Source organism: Chelmon rostratus, chromosome 22 (assembly GCF_017976325.1).
Source record: "Chelmon rostratus isolate fCheRos1 chromosome 22, fCheRos1.pri, whole genome shotgun sequence".
Classification (NCBI taxonomy): domain Eukaryota; kingdom Metazoa; phylum Chordata; class Actinopteri; order Chaetodontiformes; family Chaetodontidae; genus Chelmon; species Chelmon rostratus.
Genome location: NC_055679.1, coordinates 6,496,044 through 6,518,148, shown reverse-complemented (window position 1 = coordinate 6,518,148; position 22,105 = coordinate 6,496,044). Strand labels below are relative to the sequence as shown.

The 22,105-nt window shown below is 43.3% G+C and overlaps 2 protein-coding genes across 3 annotated transcripts; one reads left to right on the top strand and one right to left on the bottom strand.

Moving 5' to 3' along the window:
* Positions 1–10,649: 10,649 nt before the first annotated feature.
* On the bottom strand, positions 10,650–16,535 carry rpap3 (RNA polymerase II associated protein 3). 2 transcript variants are annotated; one of them, XM_041964001.1, is made up of 17 exons: positions 16,404–16,535; positions 16,032–16,192; positions 15,779–15,937; positions 15,585–15,695; positions 15,360–15,487; positions 15,123–15,244; positions 14,972–15,042; positions 14,750–14,884; positions 14,329–14,456; positions 14,118–14,239; positions 13,838–13,908; positions 13,407–13,499; positions 12,655–12,854; positions 12,366–12,546; positions 11,867–11,964; positions 11,684–11,784; positions 10,650–11,588 (listed from the first exon to the last, which is right to left on the bottom strand). In XM_041964001.1, exons 2-17 carry the CDS (start codon positions 16,182–16,184, stop codon positions 11,503–11,505), a joined length of 1,959 nt encoding a protein of 652 aa, XP_041819935.1. In that variant the 5' UTR covers positions 16,185–16,192; positions 16,404–16,535; the 3' UTR covers positions 10,650–11,502. The 2 variants fall into 2 exon arrangements, with proteins under 2 accessions (XP_041819935.1, XP_041819936.1); XM_041964002.1 differs by having other exon boundaries at positions 16,041–16,515.
* A 632-nt stretch (positions 16,536–17,167) lies between these two features.
* Positions 17,168–19,803, top strand: atp23 (ATP23 metallopeptidase and ATP synthase assembly factor homolog). Its single transcript, XM_041964232.1, has 6 exons — positions 17,168–17,413; positions 17,661–17,706; positions 18,118–18,199; positions 18,305–18,442; positions 18,947–19,030; positions 19,120–19,803. The coding sequence occupies exons 1-6, from the start codon at positions 17,266–17,268 to the stop codon at positions 19,321–19,323; spliced, it is 702 nt and encodes a 233-aa protein (XP_041820166.1). The 5' UTR covers positions 17,168–17,265; the 3' UTR covers positions 19,324–19,803.
* Positions 19,804–22,105: the final 2,302 nt, after the last annotated feature.

The window sequence follows — 22,105 nt, the reverse complement described above, 5'->3', positions numbered from 1 at the left end:
GCTGCTCTGCATGTAGCTATTCTATGTCCCTGGATGGACAGAGCGCCATGGGTCAGGGCAATGAGCTGGCCTTCACTGTTAACAAATGGGTGGAGGCCTTAACAGTGACGTGTACAGCTACAGAGGATGGTGCCAATGTCACAACAACAAAGCAACTGCAAGTGTTAGGTAAGGGATAGATGTCGCTGCTGTTGAGGGGTGTATGAAAAAAACTACAGTGGCCTTCATGGTAGAATAATTCACAATTTCTGTGCTCTGTGAATGTCTTTCCCTTCTAAAGACTCATATATTTGTGTTTCTCACCTCAGCTGGACCAACCAATGTTTCCATCATGGGCCCCGACTTGATGAATGCAGGAGTGATCTACAACTACAGTTGCCATGCCTACTGTCGGCCATTTTGTTTCTACTTGTGGTTCTCTAATCAAGGCTCACTGATTAGTATTGGAGCGAATGTTTCCATCGCTCCTTGGGAGATGGACGGCTCCAACATGCTCACCTGCACAGCCATCAATGCTTTGTCCCACCTGTTTGTCTCTGCTACTCGAGACATAGCTGTGACATGTAAGTGAAGAAAAGGAAAAAAGGAAACGTTGTTGTTTTTTGTGCTGGACTATTTCTTGGCTGGGAGCAACCCAGGTGTCTCTGTTTTTTTTTTTTCAGGTCTGAAACTTTTGTGCTTTGCCTCACACTTACACACTGCTGCACTTCTTTTAAATTGCTGTATTTTGCTTGATTTTATGCATCCTATGTGCTCTATTTTTACCTATAAGTGGGTTTCGTTCTCTATCTTATTTAACATTCATTTTATGTCCCTGATTTATGTACATTCTGTCTTTTCTGCATGAGGCAATGGCACTTTCTTTTTTCTAACTAATTTCTTTGTTGTAAAGCACTTTGAGCTGCAATTCCTGCATGGATGGTGCTGTACAAATAAAGTTTATTATCATTATTATCATATTAATGCTGTCTGCTGTTGTTTGACCTGCATTTGTTTCCTCTTTCTTGTGTTCAGCATCAGAGCCTAACCTGTCAACACGTCCTGAAGAGACTTCATCTGTGCTGCTGCTGGCCTTCATCATCTCTGCTGCTTCCTGCTGTAGAGCTCACTTCCTGTAGCATGGCACAGTTATGACCCCATCAACATGCTTCTTTTGGGTGCTTTTTTTATTGTATTTTTCATTTCATGGAACACTTACTTCTCATCATTTGGTACTATTATATTTGCTTTGATAGCAGGTACAGATTTATCGTTCTTAACATCAGAAAAATAATTTCTCCCTTTGTCTCTCTGTCTCTGTCAGATCTTTCCACATGAATTTATGATGAAGAACATAGGAGCTGAGTTGTGGAGAAGTAATGACTCATGTACCAGTGATCTCATGGTGTGTTTGTTTCACATGTTGACAGTGGGCTGAACCCTGTTTGCACTTTTTAGTAGGCGTGGAGGAGCAATTATACATCAACCTGTGCAGGAGGGACTGTTCACATGTAATGTCACAGATTGTTCATATAATCAAAATTTTGATGCCTACACATAAATAAAGTGGTCTGCTGCCTCTTTACCACGTGACTCACTTTTTCTTAAGTTGCCAAATATGTACAAAATACACCTTTTCACTGTTGCAATCAAATCTTCAATAAATCCAGTGTGTCAGTGCAGCACTTTCCATACTTTTCATTTGTTCATTCAATCAACCTTTATTTAAATCTCAAAGAATCGCTGAGGGCATGTTGGGAGTCCTTGGGAAATAACCAAGGAATAAACAAACTCAGAGAAAACAGTTAAAAACTAATAGTAAAAAGAATTACAAAAAAATGAGAAAAACAATAATGTGAAGTGAAGAATGTGTGTTGTAAAATGTGTATGTAAAAGTGTGTGCAGCACAAAAACCAACAGGTAGTTTCCCAAAATTGTGTGTGCACATAGGGCTTCAAGCATTAGCCAATCATTTGAATGGGTCAAGTAATGACCTTCGTTGTGGCAACCAACGCCTGTCCTGTCTTCCTGATCGAGATGGTCTCCCAGCCAAAATGGCACAATGCTGTCTTTGAGACAGTTTGCTTACAGGACTTGGAGTCAGAAGCAGTGTGGCAAAGCCTCTGCAGGAGCACAGCATGATCAACACCATCAAATACCTTTGTTTAATCTCCAAATAGGGCGGCACAATTCCCCTTTGTCGGTAGCAGATATAATATCAAAAGTAATAGCAGTGTAGCAGTGACAGAACTTTATTTAGCTCTGAAAACAAGTTGGTGTGGACTTGACACATAATTTTTTGAGAGGAATTATTTGAGCTGATTATGAACAAATGACTCCAGAGCTCTGGATGAATCGTTTTTTTTTGGATTAGGAAGGTTCCTCACCGAGTGAAATGACCCAGAAGTATCTAAGTGGCAGCTGTTCGAATAGTCTAAATGCTCAGGGAAGGTGCTTCACTGCTTCATTCCATATCTCCTCCAGCATAGGATACGAAACGAATGCCGATATTAGTGCCCCACAATTCATCGAGGCAGCAACATTTACAGTGACGCGCTGTCCGGCCGTTCACGAAAACAAACCATCAACATGTCCCATTGCACCTCCATGGCCTCTATCAGCCATAACAATTTCAAAGCACAATCAAGTCAACATTTCAAGGTGTTTGCTGAGCTGTGGTTCTTAGGCTATTAATCAGATAATAATCAGCATATCAGCCATAACACAGAAGCCGTGCGTCTAGTATAGCATATGAGACGTTTTAGCCAGATGATCTTTAAATCTACAGCTCATAAGTCGATCTGCAGGCCTCTTAAATTCAGCAATTATTTTCATCCAGTCATACTAATTTGATAAACTTTTAGTTCAGCAGACAGTAAGCTGGAACTCTCTGTGTGTCAAAGCAGCTGCACAGTCAACAACATGGAGGTTAAGCATGAGAACTACAGGGAGGTGAAGAGGGAGAGACAGCACCTGTAGCGGGCTGGAGACGTGTCCTGTGACTGGTTCATCATAGCTTAGAATAATGCAGCATGGGGAGGATACAGGATGCACAGAGGAGACAAGCAGAGCTGGATCTATCTGTCTGTTTGTCACTGTAAACACAGAGTGATCAGATGGGTGTGTGTAGGGGCTTTAAAGACTCCAGAAGTCTTGTGAGGATATGAAATTGGTCTTGATTCAGCCTTGGCGCCTCCTGCAGGTTGGATGGTGATGGTACACCACCGACATCTGTACTGAAGTGCTGTGATGTCAATGATTATGCATTGTGTTGACTCGCAATATAGCTCACTTAACGCTGTCAAGGGACACTCTTTTCAAAAGCACGATGTTGATCCTGCATATTTAAATATCTTACTCATATGCCATTTAAAAGGAAGGTCAGCTCAATATTCCACACACTTCAGATGCATGTTTGCTGTAATCTTATATCGGCAAATAGCACTGACAAATAAAGGACACACCCAGGGCTCATATCAGTGTATTGACAAATCTTTTCTGAGAGGTACTTCACTGTGGCGTGTGCCCCTTTCTGCTCTGATAAAAAAAAAGATGGCCACCAGAGATGTATAAGGTTTAACTTATACTGCATCACTGGCACTACTTCTGATGGGCACATGAGAGTCGAGATGAATGGACTCTCAAGACTGTGTACTCATACTGTGACAGTAATTGTGAGAGATCATGGAGCACAGTTTGGGAGTAAATGGCCAAAGTTTTAAGTCTCTAATGGAAAATAAAGTCATAGCTACTGCAACTATCACTGTTATTTTAACTTATAGAGGGCAGGTGTGCATTCAGTGGACAATCTGGATCAACTCATGTCACCATAATAAGTTTGGTCCAATTCTAAAAAAATAAATTATTTTTGCATAATTTCTCCATATAGCACATCTAAATATCATTTTTCAACAGAACATACAGAACAATAGAGACAAAGTTCACCCAGCCTGTAGTTTCATGAAAAATCTCAAATTCTTAAATAAGAAAACCAAGGTGACGGTCTGAAAACTTTCATCATCCGTCATTTCATCATCAAACTGAATGTATTCATTGAGACGAAGAAAGAAAAGTGCTTGTTATGCTCTTTTGTTTCAGCCGAGAACACATAAATATTTACATTCAAATGACGATTAGCGTAGCTTTGACGTCCCGCAACAACGGCGTACAGCAGTGGCGTTAATGAAAGGCAAATACATCAACAGAACCCCAAAGGTCACGCTAAAACATATCAGGGCCTGCAGACAGCTGGAGTTGTATTCTATCAAGACGCTGTGATAAATTGAGCTTGAAGTCTTACATCTGTAACCACCGGCAGGCATGATAAAGAGAGAGAGCGTCATTATCTGCCCTGGATTAACACCGCAAGGCACAAAAGAAACAACCACAACCCACAGAATACAAAACCACGCACCACGTCGGCTGCTTGCATGCACGCCCTCTGCGGAGAGCGAACCCAGCTGATAACCATGTTGCACTCCTTTACCGGGAACACTGGGTCTTTTATTGTCTGTGTTCTGTAGAAGTGGGTGATAACAGTGGGCAAGGCCTTTCTTCCCCATTCATTATAAGAGCATGGATCGTTATACGAGTGTGTGTAGTTGTTTCAGAGTGTCTGCGGCACCATGGTTCATCACTTAGCCTGCCTGCTGCTGCTCACCTGTCTGGCAGGTAAGAGGCTGCGCTGCTGGATGCAAATTATTTGCATCATTTTAGACATTCTTTCGTATACTGACGCATAATTTTAATCAGATGATTTTTATCCACTGATTTTTCAGGTTTTTCTGCCGGTGAAATGGAGCAGCGTGGAACCATGAGAGAAACCACCTGTAAGATCCTTCTGATTCTGATTACCTTCAAAAGTTTCTCTGCTTGTTTCTGATCCTGGCAATCATAGGCTCCACGTCCTGTCCTGCGATTTGAATGATTGGAAAAAACCTCTTCTACCTCTTCCTGCAGACGGGCCGTCCTCTGTGGTGATCAGTGGGGTCGACGTGGTGACGGTGGGAATCCCGTATGGCTTTCAGTGCTCAGCCAGTTGTTACCCTGGCTGTCAGTACAGCTGGACCAGGGGGAATGTGACCTCTGAGGGCCCTGAGCTGAGACTGCAGCTCCAGCACATCATGCCAACACAGACCCTGACCTGCACAGTGGTCAACCCTGCAACAGGGAAGTCAGTCGCTGTCCACAAGACTCTGCAAGTGACGGGTATGAAAGACCAGAGTGAATTCAGAATCATTCCATCAGCAGCACTTCCTTCAACCAAATCTATTTCCAACCTTTTCAGCCGGGCCATCGAACATACAGATCAGCGGTCCGCCCATGCTCACTGTCGGTGCTGCGGCCGTCTTCACCTGCTCGGCGGACTGCTACCCCTCCTGCACGTACTCGTGGAAGGTAATCCTGGATGAGGAGACGTTCAGCACAGCAGAAGGCAACACGATCTCTGTCACCCCACCTGCGAGCACTGTTGCCTCTGAAACGCTGCTCTGTGAGGCTCAGGACACCGTCTCACACCTCTACACCTCCACCACTCTGTTTCTGTGGGTGACAAGTACGTGAACAAACTTAACCTCTTACGAGAACAAACAATCAGTGAGTTTAACAGAAAGCCGGGTATACTGGGTATACTGGATGAGAGATATGTGTGCTGTTAAAGCAGTTTGGTTATACATGATGGAAGTTAGTGAGAAATGCATTGGTTCATTCAGCATTCGACATACATACCGATCCCAAGGTCAAAAATAAGCCTCCATACTTGCTCCTAAATTATTTATAGATGGTACTTCGATTGCATTCATGTTCTGTGTCATGTAAAATGAGCATTATACATTCAAATGTCTTTTTTATATGTCCCTCTTTAGGTTTATCCAACATTATCATCAGTGGTGACAGCACAGTGGTGATGGGGAAACAGTACGTGTTCATATGCGCTGCCACGTGCATTCCATCCTGCGCGTTCACTTGGAAGTACATGGGCAAGACTTTCCAGGGGGACCAAGTCCAGATACCCATCTTGTATCAGGGGGACGAGCCACAGTGTGCCAGTCACCTGGAGATCACCTTCAGCAACTACTCTCAAATTGAGCCTCTGACCTGTGAGGCAACAAACACTTTGTCTCACGCCTCTGTCACCACCACTAAGAACCTCACTGTCATCGGTGAGTCTGTGACGTTGCTCCACCTTTTGAATGAAAAATGGTATCAAGAAACTAATCACATTATGTCTTTCCCATTCCCGTTCAGACCCCATCTCAGTGCGTCCCACCTCCCAGGCCCTGCCGGTGTCAGGCAAGCCCTTCTCTCTGCAGTGTGTCGGCTCTCAGAACCCGGCGTCCGTCACGTGGCTGAAGAACAATCTCCCAGTGCCAGGGTCCGAAAGAGTGCATTTCTCCCCTGGCAACATCACCATGACCTTCAGTCCTCTCCTGCAGGTCGAAAACGGTTTATACCAGTGTGTGGTGGCAGAGGGGGGAGCCCCTATCCAGTCTGTTGGCTACGATATGAAAGTAAACTGTGAGTATAGAAGGGTCGTCACAGTCACGTCGTTATGGTTAAGTGCTTTCCTATAAATTAACCTGGAAGTGCCCGTAAGCAAGGCCTGAGGTTGCTCAGTCGTCAACAGAAGCAAGACAGTGGATGATTGTGCAGCAAGATATGCAGTCCCTCAGGCAATTTCTTGGTCTGTCCAGGGCCTCTTCTGAGTTGGTCGTACCTGCAGTACTGTTCAGGAGGTATCATCACTAGACGCCAGAACAACCTCAGCTACTAGATTTTTTCAAGTCGAGATTAAATGAAAAGACTTCTTAACAATAAATGCCAGAAAAATAGAAAAACAAACCTGTAAAACAAAAAGTGACGTGTGTTTGAACCAACTGGCTTCAACCAATAGTACCACGACATCAACCCAGCAATCAAGCTTTATATAGCGCCACAGAGCTGAGATTCATTAGCTATAGCTTATAGCTTGAATGTTCCAATCAAATTCGTCCTGATGTTATCTCTGGACTGCTCATCCTGTTGCACTTGGAAATATGACAGTCTAAGCTAGATTCTCTTGAAATGCGGTTTCATCTGGACTTTAACTCCTCAGCCTTTCCCTGAGGCTCCCAAGACACCTGATACAGGACATTCATTTTGGCCATTTACATATGTAGTTTTACTTTCTATGTCACTACCCAGAGCTCATGACCAAAGGTGAAGGTTGGAAGGTCTCCTGCTGTGAGCAACACTGAGTCATCAATGAACTTGCACATGACCTCATTCATGAAGGTACCTGGAGGTCATAGCCTGATGAAGCCAGCAGAACTACATCACTGGCAAAAGATAATGCAGTCCTGGAACCTCCAGTCAATACAAGGACACACTGTCCGCTCCTCTTTTGGAAAATGGGAACCACAATCCTGGTCTGCCAGTCCACAGGCATCTGCCCAGGACCTTAATGCAAGGCTGGTTAACCAGGAATGCTCAACAATGTCCTGAACCTCGCTGCAGATCTCATCCACATCTGGTGCTTTTCCACTGGAGAGTTTTTATCTGCCTCACTGACTCCAACAAAGAGATCAGCAAGTGATTCCCTGAGCCCTCGGGCTCTGTTTCTTCCATGCAGGTCTGCCTTTGCCTGGCAGTAGACAACGCATTTCATTTGAATCTTAACGTAGGCTTATGTGCAATCGACTCATGAGTAATGGCTAATTCAAACTTCAGCTACTTATTATCAAAAGATTTCTCCTTGTTGAATAAATTGTAAATGTATCGACTCTTCCTCTAACCGCAGACGGGCCATCCTCAGTGGTGATCAGTGGGGTCGACATGGTGACTGTGGGTATACTGTATGGCTTCCAGTGCTCGGCCAGTTGCTACCCGACATGCCAGTTCACCTGGACCAGGGGTAATGTCACCTCTCAGGGCCCGGAGCTGAGATTGCAGTTTGGGGAACTGCAGCCAACACAAAACCTGATCTGCACGGCAGTCAATCCTGCCACAGGAGCATCAGTCACCGTCCGAAAGACGCTGCAAATGACAGGTAAGAATGAAAACAATGAATTCAAGCATGCACATTTTTTTAACAGAAACAACTTCAACCAAATCTGTTTCCAATGTTGCAGCTGGACCGTCAAATATAAAAATCAGCGGTCCCGCCTTTCTGACTGCGGGAGTTGCATCCAACTTCACCTGTTCGGCTGACTGCTACCCCTCTTGCAACTACACCTGGACTGTCGTCTCGGACGCGGAGACGCTCAGTACCACACAAGGCAACACCATTTCAGTTTTTCCACCAGCTCGTCCTGAAACTCTGATCTGTGAGGCTCAGGACACCGTCTCACACCTCCACATCTCGAAGTCTCTGGTCGTGCAGGTGTCAGGTGGGTGAATGAAATGAGCTTGCATATTGCATTTTGGAAAGAAACATCCAATCGCCAAACTTAAAATTCTGTTATGTGCACCATCAATGCAAAGAGGACAGCACTGAGACAACTGAACTGTCTTTTTATATCTCCCTCTTTAGGTTTATCCAACATTATCATCACTGGTAACAGTACAGTTGTAATGGGAAAACAGTACACATACACATGCTCTGCCACATGCAGTCCATCCTGTGCATTCACTTGGAAGTACATGGGCAAGACTTTCCAGAGTGATCAAACCCAGATGCCCATCATCCATCAGGGGGGTGAGCCAGACTATGCCAGCCGCCTGCAGATCACTTTTACTGACTACTCTCAAACTGAGCCCCTGACCTGTGAGGTCACTAACACAGCATCTAACGCCACTATTACTGCCACTAAGAACCTCACGGTGTTTGGTGAGTCTGCAATGTTGCTCTCAAATGACGTTAAACAGATTTTTTATATGTCGTGGTGTAGGAGCCTTGTATGGTCATCAGTCACTTGATTTTTTTCCTCACAGATCCATTCTCAGTGCGTCCCACCTCTCGTGCCCTGCCAGTTGCAGGTGAGCCTTTCTCTCTGCAGTGTGTTGGCCCTCGGGACCCAGCCTCCATCACGTGGCTCAGGAACAAACAGCAAATGCCGGCATCTGAAAGAGTGCGTTTCTCCCTTGACAACACGTCAGTGACCTTCAGTCCTCTCTCGCAAACGGATGGAGGGCTGTACCAGTGTTTGGTACTACAGGGTGGAAACCGCTCACTCTACTACAACTCATTCATAGTTGAAGGTGGTGGTCCCGTCATGTCTCTTGGCTACCTGATGCAAGTAAACTGTGAGTATGCCAGGGGCATGAAAATCATATCATTACGCAGTGGGGCAGTGGTGTCCAACATATTCAAGAAGTGAACTGGGGAATGAGAAATTTGCTAAGCTATTTAGCAAAGCTCACTAATGGCTTGAAGACATTTAATCAGGGAAGGAGAGTGACAGATTCTTTTGCAACAGAGGTCTATCAATCATCTAATGTAGAGATATAAGTGTTGACGACCAATCAGAGCGGAATGTTCAAAAAAGTTCTCTGACATTTTGCAGACGGTCCAGATGAGGTGCTTATTGTGAAACCCAACGAAGGGCCCGTGGGCAAGCAGACGTTTGCTCTACCTGGATCTACAACAGAGCTGCAATGTCTGGCTGACTGCTTCCCTGTCTGCTCCATCACCTGGTTTTACCATAGCATGCTCCTGGCTACCAATGCCTCCATACTCTTCACACCTGTAGCACCTCCATACGAGGCCGCCCTCACCTGCGTGGCGTTTAACTCTGTGACAAAGACAAACAGGACGGCTGAGACCACAGTGGTGGTGCCTGGTAAGCAAGTGTCAGGGACTTAAAACTTCTCTGCATGTCATCACCTGTTTGAGTTTTAGTTGTATTTGTGCCGCTTTTCTTGCAGACGGGCCAAAGAATGTGATCATTTCAGGACCAGATGCCCTTGAAATAGGGGTCACAGCAAGCTTCACGTGCTCAGCTGATTGCACTCCTTCCTGCAGCTTCACGTGGACCTTGTATGGGAAAACGATGACGGGCAGCGTGATTGACATCACTGTGAGCCGCTACGTCTCCAAAGAGTCCATCAGCTGCCAAGCTGACAACGCATTCACCGGAAAGACGGCGGTGGTCAACGAGACGCTGAGTGTCTCAGGTATGTTGCTGTCACAGTGTGTTTAGAGACAACTCACAGCTGTTATCTGATTTAACTCTGATTTACGTGCTGCAGATCCTCACTGGTGTGGATGTTGAGACACAAACTACATTCTCCTGACCTGCAAATACTCTGGTAACCTTTTACTTAATGGCACTTAACTATAAGTGTACGGTTGTTATTGCTAAAGCATTGTGTACGCTGACTGTGATGGACTGGCGACCTGAATAGAGTGCTTCACTGCCTTTAGTGCAGTGCATTCTGGGACAGGGCCCTACCTCTTTGTGACCCTGAACAAGATGAAACAGGTGTAGAGGAAGGATTTGTGGATTTTGTGCTGGAGTAATAAGCTTTTGGGCTTTAACTAGACAAAGCTAATGAATTCCTTCCATGACGTATTCCCATTTGTTTTGCTAAACAATATACACTATCATACCTGATGAACAATGAGCTGCTGTATGTTTACTGATTACAGTGTTAATTCATCACCCATGTGACATATTTGAGAGTAAGAAACTCTATTCTTCTGTTGTTACTGACTCAGCAACAGCACACATGCAAATTACAAAATACACCTTTATTTGTATTTCAGCATCTGAAAAAAGACCAAACATCGCTCACGGTTTTCTATTGTCTAATCTGGTTTCGCCAACGCAGCGTCAGGATTTATTTGGTAGGTTTAAGAATGGGAGGAACATTCAAACAGGGGAAAGTACTCACAGAGACCAATCCATACCTTAACGCTGCATTCAAGATCAACTGGAAAGTTGGTAATTCACACTTCCCTCCCATAAAACATTGCGTCTGGTTAAGGTTCTCCCTCAAATGTAATTATCTGACTCCATTTCAACACACCAACATGTTTATGATGCTCAAACTTCAGCAGGTGCTTTCCCGCTTTGTGTGGTTCGCCTTGATGCAACATCTAAGTCCAAACATGTTAGATGTGGATACTCTTACCTCTACCACGAATAAACCTCAATATATATGTATATCTATGAAAATTCAGCATTGCATGTTCATAAATTTATGGAAACAGTTGTGCAGTGAATGGTTAAACATGTACGTTTACACAGGAAGTATCGATGGCATTAGCTGTTGCACACAGGATTTTACACTGGAAGGCTCCGTTTTTATCATCTCGAACATTAAAAATGCACCAAGGTCAGAATTACAATCTACAATTTGTGATTTTCCAACTTCCACCTTCCAGTAAACACATTGTGATGAAAAGAGAAAGATGCTACCACTGTATTTCCACAGGTGAAGGGCTGTAACACAGCAGTCCAATTTACTGAAAGTCAATTGAATGAGAGTTTATTCAGTATTAGAATATAACGACATTGTTTTGTTGGCTTTGACAACAATGCAGCACTGCGTGTTGAGATTTAAAGTCTGTAAAACTTGCAGATTTTTCTTTCAATCCGAGCGTCACAGTCCGTACTTCTTCTGTAAGGCTGCGACAGACGATTCTTCCAGCTCGGCCTGGTGCAGGAAGTCAAACACTTCTTCCAGCACTGGGGGACAGAAAAGTCGTGCAGTTATCAATATGATGTAAAGCATGTTTGAAAAGTAGGAGTCACCCGCTTCAGCATATAAAAAAAGACTCAACCTTTCTTCTCCGGGGACGACATGAACATGACGGCCATGTTGAAGCGCCTCACGCTCGCGAGACTCTCGAGGACCTCCAGTGTGACGGCCGGTGCTTCGTTCCTGCACAAGGTGGATGTTAATGTACAGTACAACACTACACATGTGGCCGTGCTGATTTTTTTTTTTATCATTAAAAACTCACTTGATGTAGAAACCATGGAGAGTCTTCAAGATCTGGTTGAGGATGTCAGGTTCAAGGGAGTTTTGGAAAATGTTTGAATACGCCTCAGGCTTGATTTTCTGTAAGATGGGAAGAAAAACGGTTTCAGTTAAAAAAGGCGTAATCTTGATATTTAGGTGTCCAGCATCAAGTCTGATTAGGTTCTCCAATTCATTGTAGATATCTCATTTTGTAAAAGTCTCTCAGAAATCAAGTAATTCAACTGAGCTTTTCCGTCAGATTCCAGATTTAAGCCTCTGCTGCTGATTTAAAATGAGATTCAAATTACATCTTTGGAAATCAGTCGATGTTGACATGGCCATGAGAAAACACATTAAAAAAATCATAAAAAGATTAACACGAAATGTCGTTCGCCTGCGCTGTCAATACCACTGCTGCGATGACAGCATATAATTAGACTGTCTGAACACACAAATATGATCTTGTCGGCAGTAAATTGCAGCGTAGACAGTCAGCTCACCCTCAGATATCTGTAAATCACTTCAGGCTGGTTTCCGATCTTGCGGAGGTCGGCCTCCAGCTGGAAGCTGTTGGTGGGTGGAGGAGGCAGGTCTGTTACTGTCGAGGAGGGGTGAGCTGACGGCTCAGGAGGATGACTGATTTCCTTCACTGGTTGTTTGCTCTGTCTGTTAGAAGGAACTCTGGGAAACAGAAGCAGAACATGCGTTACAGTGTCAAAATAATACATGCCACATTCCATAAATTAGTGCAACATTTAGTGCATGAATAGAAGATGCAGCACCACTTACTGGTCAGATGAGTGTGAAGGGGCTTCTGCTATCTCTTCGATCTTAATCATTTTGGCACTGGGTGATGTCGACAGCGGAGAGGACTCGTCCTCAGCCTCCTTCACCACTTCCTGGACGAAGGACTTGGACCCACCTGATTCCACCTCAGACACCGACACCTTCCCACTCACCTCTTCTATTTCAATCCTCCTCAGAGGTTTCTGAAGAGCATTACATGTTCAGCATCAGTCAATGTGATGACCCAGTTAAAAAAGTCTTTCAAAACAAAATTAATTTGTTCTTCAGTCTTTTTATGTTGACTGAATTGAACTCTAATAAAGATATTACAAAATGAAAGTTACAGAATCCAGATGTTTAATCTACAATCATGTCTATCCTGCCACCTGCTGGACAAATAATGTTAAAGCATGAAGAAGAAGCATGATTTATAAGTTATTTCATTTATCTGCTCTTCACAAGTACAAATTGTATAAAGAGAACAAAAATCACTGTGACGTTACTTTTATTGTTACATATGTTTATGTTATTACTTATTTAATCTTTTAGCCTGGAAAAGGTTAGATCACAACTTCCCGTAATGCAAAGTCTTCAAACTGTATATTACATGTGAGCAATAGTCCATGATGTGTTTAGCAATGTATTTCTACTTCATTAAAACTGTGAGAAAAATACTGAGCAGACTGTCTTCAGTGTAGCAAAGTTCAGAGACAGTGTTTTCAACAAAAAGACAAAAAAGAACATGAGGAACTTACAGTTGAGCGCAGATGTGCTGGTTTGTCGATTGGCTGAACGGTTCTTCTCTGTGTGCTGTCTGGTGTTTGAAGGAGGCCGCTGGAACCCGCAGCCTGACACAAACACATTGACATTTAAGAGAGACAAGTGACATCTGTGGAGGGTCAAAGCTAATGAAGTCTGACATGTCCATTAGTCATCTGTGCATTAGGATAGAATTTAATTAGTAATGTTTATGCCAGTTCTCATTGCTAGAGGGACTTAAAACACAGTAATGTTGTCATGGTGACTGTGAGAATGAGGTTCATTCCTCTTAACAACTCGCAGCAAAGACTGCTAAGTTTAGAGTGAAAACAGTTTAAAAGCCTGATGAGGAATTATCTTTATGTGTTTAGCATTGTTCCATCTATTTATCCATTATCTGAACTAATAACTAAATCTTGAAACATACAATCTGGAGCTTCTGGAGCTCATTCAGGGCCTGCTTGTTCCCCGGTTCCAGTTTCAGCACCTCCTGGAAATCTGTAACACACACACACACACACACACACACACACACACACACACACACACACACACACACACACACACCCCATGAATAACAACTATAGAAACAGAGATTATCTAAAAGAATGCTGCTCATGATGTGACAGTTATTTGGTCTTCCAGGTGTTACAAAACAGACAAAATGTAGTTGCTGCTGTCTGTTACAGTGTTGCTCTAATCATCACCTTGTTTGGCCTCCTGCAGTTCCCCTAAAGCCACTCTGGCTGTGGCACGACGAGCGAAAGCCTTGGAGTAAGTATTGTCCAGTGAAATGGCTTTGGTGCAGTCCTCCACTGCCTCCTTATACCTGCAGTGAACATTGTGTCACATTTTAACACAAGCCTTTTCACTCTCATAAAGAAAAGTGCTGGAGAAATAAATGTTGTGATTGATTACTTCTCCAGCTTAAGGAAGGCCATGGCTCTGTTGGCAGGCAGCAGGACGTTCGTGCTGTCTGCCTCCATGCCCCTGCTGTAGCACTCAACAGCCGCTTCATACTTCCCCTCTTTGAAATAAGCGTTCCCCTGAAAGGCACATCCAGAAAACGTCACCACTGAAGAAAACCACTTTCAAATAAACACAGCTTGATTTGTTCCCAAAACTGTTCAAGGAACATCAGGATCTGATGTCCCTGTGTGCCAAACAGTGCTGCAACTTGCCTTTTGGAAATGTATTTGGCTGCTTCTCACTTTTTGAAGCAAAAACCACCTCAGAAGTGTCTCTACATAAACTGGCCTGATGTCAACTCAAATTACACACAATCAGCAGCTATTTGATAAATATCAAACTCCAACTGGGATGCTGCAGCAAAGCTTACTCTGTCTTTCTGAATCACCGCCTCCTGTCGTCTCTGCTGCTCCTCCATCAGTCTCTGCCGCTCGGGGTCCACTGTGGGAGCCTCCTGTGGCTGCGTGGCTTCAGTTGGGGCGGCTGGGGCCTGATGTTCAAGGCTCTGAAACCAGCCGGGTTAAGAGAGGAAGTAAGAGTGAAGATGACTTGAAAAATTAGGCTAACCCCAGTATAATCATTTCACTCGTACCTCTTTGATTTTTTTCACTTCATTCTGTGCTTCCACATTCCCGGGGTCAAGCTTGAGAACCATCTCATAATCTATTCAGAAACAGATTCATATTGTTAGATCAGTGCCCTCAAGTTAAACAGGTGATCTCAGCCATTTTAGAGTTTGTCACCTTCTAATGCAGATTCATATTTCTTCAATGCAAACCGTGCTGCTCCTCTTCGTGCATACGCTTTGAAGTAGTTGCTGTCCAGAGCAATCGCCAAGTTGCAGTCGGACTCTGCCACAGCATACCTGCAGAGAACAAGCAACCAAATAACACAGCAAGATGACGTACACATCCAGCTTAATGATGGTACATTTATTGAAAAATTCTTAAAACAGCAGCGATGTAATCTATGCTCTTTACTTTTTGAGTCTGAAGAAGGAGGTGGCTCGGTTTGTGGGGAGCACAGGGTTGTAAGGATCTGCACCCATCCCTCTTGTGTAACACTCGATGGCCTCATTGTACTTCCCATCTTTGAAAAATGCGTTACCCTAAAAGTAAAAGTACAATCTCTGTTAGCAAAAGGTAAATTCCTCTTTCCTTTTCTTGTTTTTTTTTTTCTTGCATTACTTGCCCTATAGTATTTACCTTTGTCTTCTCAGTTAACGCTTTGTCCTGATCAACTGCAGCTTCCTCAGAGTCTGACTCATTTGACTCTGCAGGACTTTCCTCCTTATCCATCTCTGACAGAGCTTTGTCCTGCAAGCAAGGAAGCATATATCTTCAATCAACTCACTGATGCCACTAATGTTTAGTAGAATTTATAAGAAAACAATAGCTACCACGTCAAACGTGTCCCACGCTCGATAGTCATATGCTTTTATCCTTGAGGGTTGCGAGGACTCAGCTCTCTTTGCGTCTCCATTGCCTGTTGTCTCCTTCTTCTTCTTTTCCCTCATCTTTGTTTTGTAGTCTTTGTTGCGCACAGGTGGGAGCGTGTTCTACAACACAGAGGCAACAAGCTGCTAACGCCCGAAGATGCGACAGTACATTACCTGATCCTGAGACGGACGCATGTCAACAGCAGGGACAAACCTGGATCACCTGAACTCCTCCCGTCCTCAGCTCCTCGTCCTTCTTCTTTATGTCCCTCTCCCAGCTCTCCAGCTCCTTCATGAAGCTATGCATATCCTCGGCATTTTGCCGCATTTGAAGCTGTAACTCAATGGCTTTGTTTCCCCCGGACATGCTATTCCCTGTGAAACAGACATTTGTTTTGGACAATTTCTCAACAGCGGTAGTTGTTGTCTTGAAGTTGGTGCTGCAGCCAAGAGGAAAACACGAGAATCACGCTGTCATGCTTTTGCTGCTAGCTGCTAACTAGCTACCTAGCAGAAATACCAAACATTAAAGGAAAATAAAGTAAATGTAAGTGACTATTGTAGCTATTTGAACCTTGTAAAGTACCTGGCACTTCTTTTTCCGGCTGATAATTACAGTTAAAATGTAGCTCCACTTAATATGGCTAAATACTTCAACAAAATGTGTCGCTATTCACAGCTTTCTGTTTATGTTCGGAGCCATGACAGCCGAGTACCAGCAGCCTTTGCGCTGCGGAGCCTGCGTTTGGCGTAACCAAAGATCGTCTATGCTACAATAGATGTTGTCCTCCAAAAAAAACCCAAACTTTTACTGACTTGCAATTTTGTAGAAGTCCGCAAACGACAGACCGAGAAAGAAGCTAGACAAGACCTGTCGATTTTATTCTTAGACGACCCACAGGGTTCTGTAATGTCACTACCTGGTACAGCCTGTGCGTCTAGAATGAAATGGGCTGTCTCTCTCCTACAAAACAAATAGGCAAACAAAACAAAACATACAAAATATAAACAAAAATGTCTACAAAAGAGGTGTCCACTGGGCTCACTTGCATTGTATTAAAGTGTTATGCAGACATCTAGCTGTTAGTGTAATTGTCCTGGTAACTGTCTCTGTCTCTCTCGGTTTGATTTCGGTCCACACATCGCGCTCCGAGTTGACGACTTACCCGCATGGTCTGAATAGACGATCTATACAATAAACTAGTCTCTGACAAAACGTATTTCATTTCCTTTTTACATTAACGTAATATTAAAGATAATTGTGCTTGTTGACTATTTTTGTAGAAGAGTGATGTAAATCCAATTACAAATAAATATCTCCGTTCATTACCTTTGACCTATGGCTACCACGTGACGTACAACACAGTATGACCTCTCTTGCTAGCTAGCGGTATCTTACCATTAGAACTTATGCTAACATTTCCAAATTGTGGAGAACATTTTACACAATGGACCAGACTAAAGAAGAGGATGAATATGGATACAATTTATTCCCGGAGAGGAACAGGGGAAAATACAAGAAAAACTCAATCGGGGAGAGCCTGTTCACTTTCAACCACAAGTGTCGGGTCATGTTACAGTTCGCAATGGAAACTAGTGAGTATTCTAGCTAGCAAACGGTCGATGCCTTATTAAGGGAAATGTCATCTCAACAGTGCAGATTGGATAACTTGTCTGATTAAGATTTTTCTCAGATGTGTTTGTTATTTAAATACCCGTGCAGTGTCAACGCGTTAACCTCGCTGTCACAGGAGCAGCATGCTAACTTAGCTAGCAGCGGTTCCTGTCAGTGAATGCTAACGACTGAATATTCAGCTCGAGCTGGTTTCTGTGCTTCTCCCAGGTCCGTATGCCAAACTCCTCCTCAGTGCCATGAAAAGTTCAGGATGGTACGTATCATTCAAAGATAAAACACTGATGTGTTTGTCATTGTTGACCTTCCACTGTCACTCTCACATTGCTGCAAACAACATGGGACTGTTTATTTGTTTGTAATGAACAGATGACAATTCTTCAAATGATACTACTGCAAGTTCTACTTATTAATACGTGTCGATAAACCTGCATAAACAGCTTTTAAAAGTAACAGAAGGGATGAAATCAATAAATCAAAATAGTTTTTAGAAACACAGCCTTGATTTTGCTTTTTGAATAGTGCAAATCGCTTGATCTCACATGAAATGTAATGTGTCCTTTTATTTTTTGTGTTACCTAATTGTTTAATTGAGAAAGTAATCGATAATGAAAATAATAGGCAGTTGCGAACTTTAGCATCACTTTACTTTTTCCTCTCAATCCAGCCAAGTGTTTAAAGATCGACATTTCTCCTGTGAAGACTGTGACGGGACGGTTAGCGGTGGCTTTGACGCAGCTTCTTCTCAAGTAAGAAAGAGACCTTGGCAGTAACTCAGATACAATACAGCAGGTTCTGGTGGCTTAAAAGAATTTGGCTGTTCAGCGTTGATGAGATTTTTCGTGTGTTTGCAGATCGTTCTGTGTCAGAACAACATCCACCAGCAGTCCCATATGACCCGAGTGGTCACACATGAGCTCATTCATGCCTTCGACCACTGTCGGGCCCATGTGGACTGGTTCAGCAACTACAGACATCTGGCTTGTTCCGAGGTGAGTCCGGGGGTGTTATGGTGTGATTCAGTTACGTCTTCTCTCTGAAGCTTTTGCATTGTATGAGTCAAGTTCCAGAATTTTCTCTTTGAACAAATAGTAAGTTGCAGCTAATGCATGAGAAGCATCTTGCAGCCATTCTTCGACATTAAAATGTACCCAAAGTGCAGGGAAAAGCTCACAGCAGTCACATTTCCATGCTGCAGTAAGCAACCTAATATTGCAGTGAGGTCGTCCTTTGAGTCCCACAGTCAGACAGCATTGATAGTTGTGATTTCCAATATTTTTTGATACATTCATACTTATCATGTTTTACTCATGTTTTAAATTTTAAGCTCCTTTAAAAATCACTTGGAGATCCAAGTTTTCTTTCACTGTTTGACGTTTCCTCATAAACAGGATGTTAAGATTTGATTGAGATATGAGATAAGGGAGGCTGACTTGGTTCTGATAAATGAAGTGTTGTTCGCTGAATATCCAGACTTTTTTTCTGTCTCATTTCAGATCCGGGCAGCTAACCTCAGCGGAGACTGCTCCTTTAGCAATGAAGCCGCCAGATTCAACTTCGGCTTGAAGCAGCATCATCAGGTATGCCCGCGGGGATAAATCTGACTCTCACTGGCAGGTTTCAGGTTTGTGTCACCAACACTTCGATCATGTTTTTTTTCCTCGGACAGGAGTGCGTCAGAGGCCGCGCCCTTCGCTCCATCCTGGCTGTGAGGAACATTAGCCGCAACGAGGCGGAGAAAATAGTGGATGAGGTCTTCGACACGTGTTTTAACGACCACGCACCGTTCGGACGAATCCCGCACAGCAAGACGGACGCTCGGTTTGCCAACAGAGATTATGAGAACAGAGATCGATATTATGCAAACCTTTAGTGTCATCACATTCCCATTTAACTCAAGGGTGCCGGGACTGGCGGTGACGCTGACAGGAGCTTGGCAGCGTCAGGGTCGCAGTCAGCGCAAAAAGCCTCAACAGAATGCCAGTGTGTCGAAAACCATCATACCCCTTCAGAAGTGATTTTGAGAGAATTATTTGTCCTTGGAACAGGGAAGCAAAGGAAGGAGCAATAGTATATTTTATTCTCTTCCTTTTGGACACTAATTCTGTATAAAGGGATTGTAAGGAGTGATTTTGCTGTGGGAGTACACATTAGATGAGGCCTCAGTGATTTCTTTGTCAGTTGTTTTTAGATGATATTATGGGTGCTTTTGAGGAAATACAGGATTTCCTTTTGACTTTCTGCTCTTCATCTTGTTGCCACATTGACCTCCACTAATTTCTTGTAAATAGAGCTGATTGTGCTTAAATTAAACAGAATCAACTTGTGTTTGAATTAAAGTTGGATTCCTCTGAAAAAGTAAGAGCTGTTAGTTATTTCTGAGGACAAGAGTGGGTGACGCGCTCGACCTTGGCACAAAATGGTTGGATGAAAAGTGTAAAGTAAGTGTGTTGCTGATTATAACACGTTCATGTCTAAATCCCGAGAGAGGATTCTTCAAATTAACATGTGAGACGAGCAATGTGGGTAAAGTGAGAAAAGTTCTCCCACAACAACGCGGTCAACTTTGTTCACATCTGTGCCGCCACTGTAAAATGTCACTGCTGACATCTTTATTGGACATTAGCATTTAAAGAATCTCGTATCCCTCCACAGAGATTAATGAGGAGAAAGTTATAAGGGAATTAGCCCCATAATCCCCCTCCCCTTCTCCTCCTCCACTGCTGCCTATCTCAAAGACAACACCCTCTGCATCATAATCACAAAGTCACTGGTGTGTCTGCCGCTGGAGTGTAATATGCCGCTTATCTCAACATTCTCCTCTCAGAAAAAAAAAAAACCCTCCAAAAACACGAGATGAGCGAGTGGGCTGGAACAACAGGGCGAGTGGGTGGGATGGGACGAGCAAAGAAGATTAGGTTAATTTTGGAAGCTTAACAGAGAAAATGATGAAAACCGCTTCAAGGCAGTGGGATTAATGTGAGACAAAACGCAGGCAACAAAAGAAGGGAATGATATTTGGATTTGTGCAATGTCATACACTCAAATAGGCTAAATAAAGAAATCATGCGAAACAATAGAATTACTGCTGGAATTGTGCACATATCAAATGCCAGCTACTAAAAACATTTGATACAATTAGACATGCAGAGCAAGGTTGGGAATTTGTAAACTGACTTATTTCATGCTCTAGTATTGAGTTCAGGATCGTAGCCAGGATTTAAGAAATACTGAGGTCATGAGTCAGCGCAGACCACATTTAAGTCTGACATGCAGCACAAAAAATACTCAAATCAGAGCTGATAAAATAACTATCATGTTAATGTTTTTAATAAGAAAATGTATGAAATTGCTTAAATTAGGACTTAGCCTCAGTGTCCTTAATGATTTCCACGCCTGACAGTTTAAAAAAAAATATTTGTCACATTTAAGCACCACAAACTGTAGATACATTATCAACTTATCAAGTTTTAACTGCAAGCTTGTTAGAAAACAGTTATTTTAACACCCAGCAGTCATGTACAAACATTAGCACTGGAGTCGCGTTTCAGGCCATTGCATGCATACAGTCTTATATTCCCTCTCCTTTTAGCTTCGTTTTGGTCTGCACCAACTCCTGAGAAAAACATCTGGCTCTTAAGCAGCGAAATGTTCCACGTTGTCCACCAGCGAGTAGCAAACTTTGTCTGTCGTTTGGTGCTGAGCGGGGAGCAGTTTAATTTTTGCAGAAAACAGCTGCTTGCTGTCTTGAGAAACACATTTGATGAGAGCGTGAAGAAATGAACCAAGAGCATCAAGGTGTAAAAACCAAACCAACAAGCTGAAAGGTGTGAAATGCCTCCATGGAGCTGAGGGGAACAGCAGCCAGGTGGTAATTCTCTGCAGGTTTCACATTATATATAATCAGCTGATCAGTTTTTAATACAAATCTATTGATTAGGGAAGATTTGAAGTCAAATAAAAATTTATTTATGCTTTGTACAGACATTGTTGTGAATGAAACAGCTTGTACTTTAAGGAGAAAGCAAAGAATTGTAGCCACAGTGTGGTTGTGGCAATTTGTGTCGAGGTGCAGGAATTATCTGGTCTCAAACCCTCAGTCATGACTGCAGTACCATGTCAGTCCTTTAGATGGCAGTTTTGCCCAGTAATCCTCATCATCAGAGCAAGTCAAATCCACATTTGAAAAGGGCAACAGATCCATTGAAACCATTTCACCAAGTGCTGCTCCAGGTGAATGCTGAGCCTTTTCTGAGCAGAGATACGGCGCAGCAATCAAGTTGCCGCTGCGAAGAGTGACGACTTTCATTATTCCATCTATTTAAGCAGGCAGCCCCCACTGTGATCTAATTAGGATGCTCCAGCAACACTGGAATCCCTTCGCTGATCTGCTGTAGGACAACACATTAACCCCGAGAGCACTAATGAACTTGTCTCATTAATTAGAATAATGCCAGATTTGGTTGAAGCGGGGAGAGGCGATGAAGTGAGAGGACACCGGCGTGCCTTTGTGAAGCAAAGGTGTCTGCTCTCCATAGGGGTGGAGTTGATAATGAGAGACTGCTGAATTATTTAGCTGTGAATCTTAAAAGCACTGCGATATTGGCATTTCTGGCCTTATTTAGGTGTTTCTGCACATGACATCTTTTGAAAAT

Excerpts from the sequence above, each read along its gene's own strand:
- rpap3 (XM_041964001.1), bottom strand. The coding sequence starts at position 16,184 with ATGTCCGGGGGAAACAAAGCCATTGAGTTACAGCTTCAAATGCGGCAA. Across the intron at positions 15,696-15,778 it reads CGTGGGACACGTTTGACGTG|GACAAAGCTCTGTCAGAGAT; the intron begins GTAGCTATTGTT and ends CCTTGCTTGCAG. Across the intron at positions 15,043-15,122 it reads ATATGAATCTGCATTAGAAG|ATTATGAGATGGTTCTCAAG; the intron begins GTGACAAACTCT and ends GTTTCTGAATAG.
- atp23 (XM_041964232.1), top strand. The coding sequence starts at position 17,266 with ATGGACCAGACTAAAGAAGAGGATGAATATGGATACAATTTATTCCCG. Across the intron at positions 18,200-18,304 it reads TTGACGCAGCTTCTTCTCAA|ATCGTTCTGTGTCAGAACAA; the intron begins GTAAGAAAGAGA and ends GTGTGTTTGCAG. Across the intron at positions 18,443-18,946 it reads GACATCTGGCTTGTTCCGAG|ATCCGGGCAGCTAACCTCAG; the intron begins GTGAGTCCGGGG and ends GTCTCATTTCAG.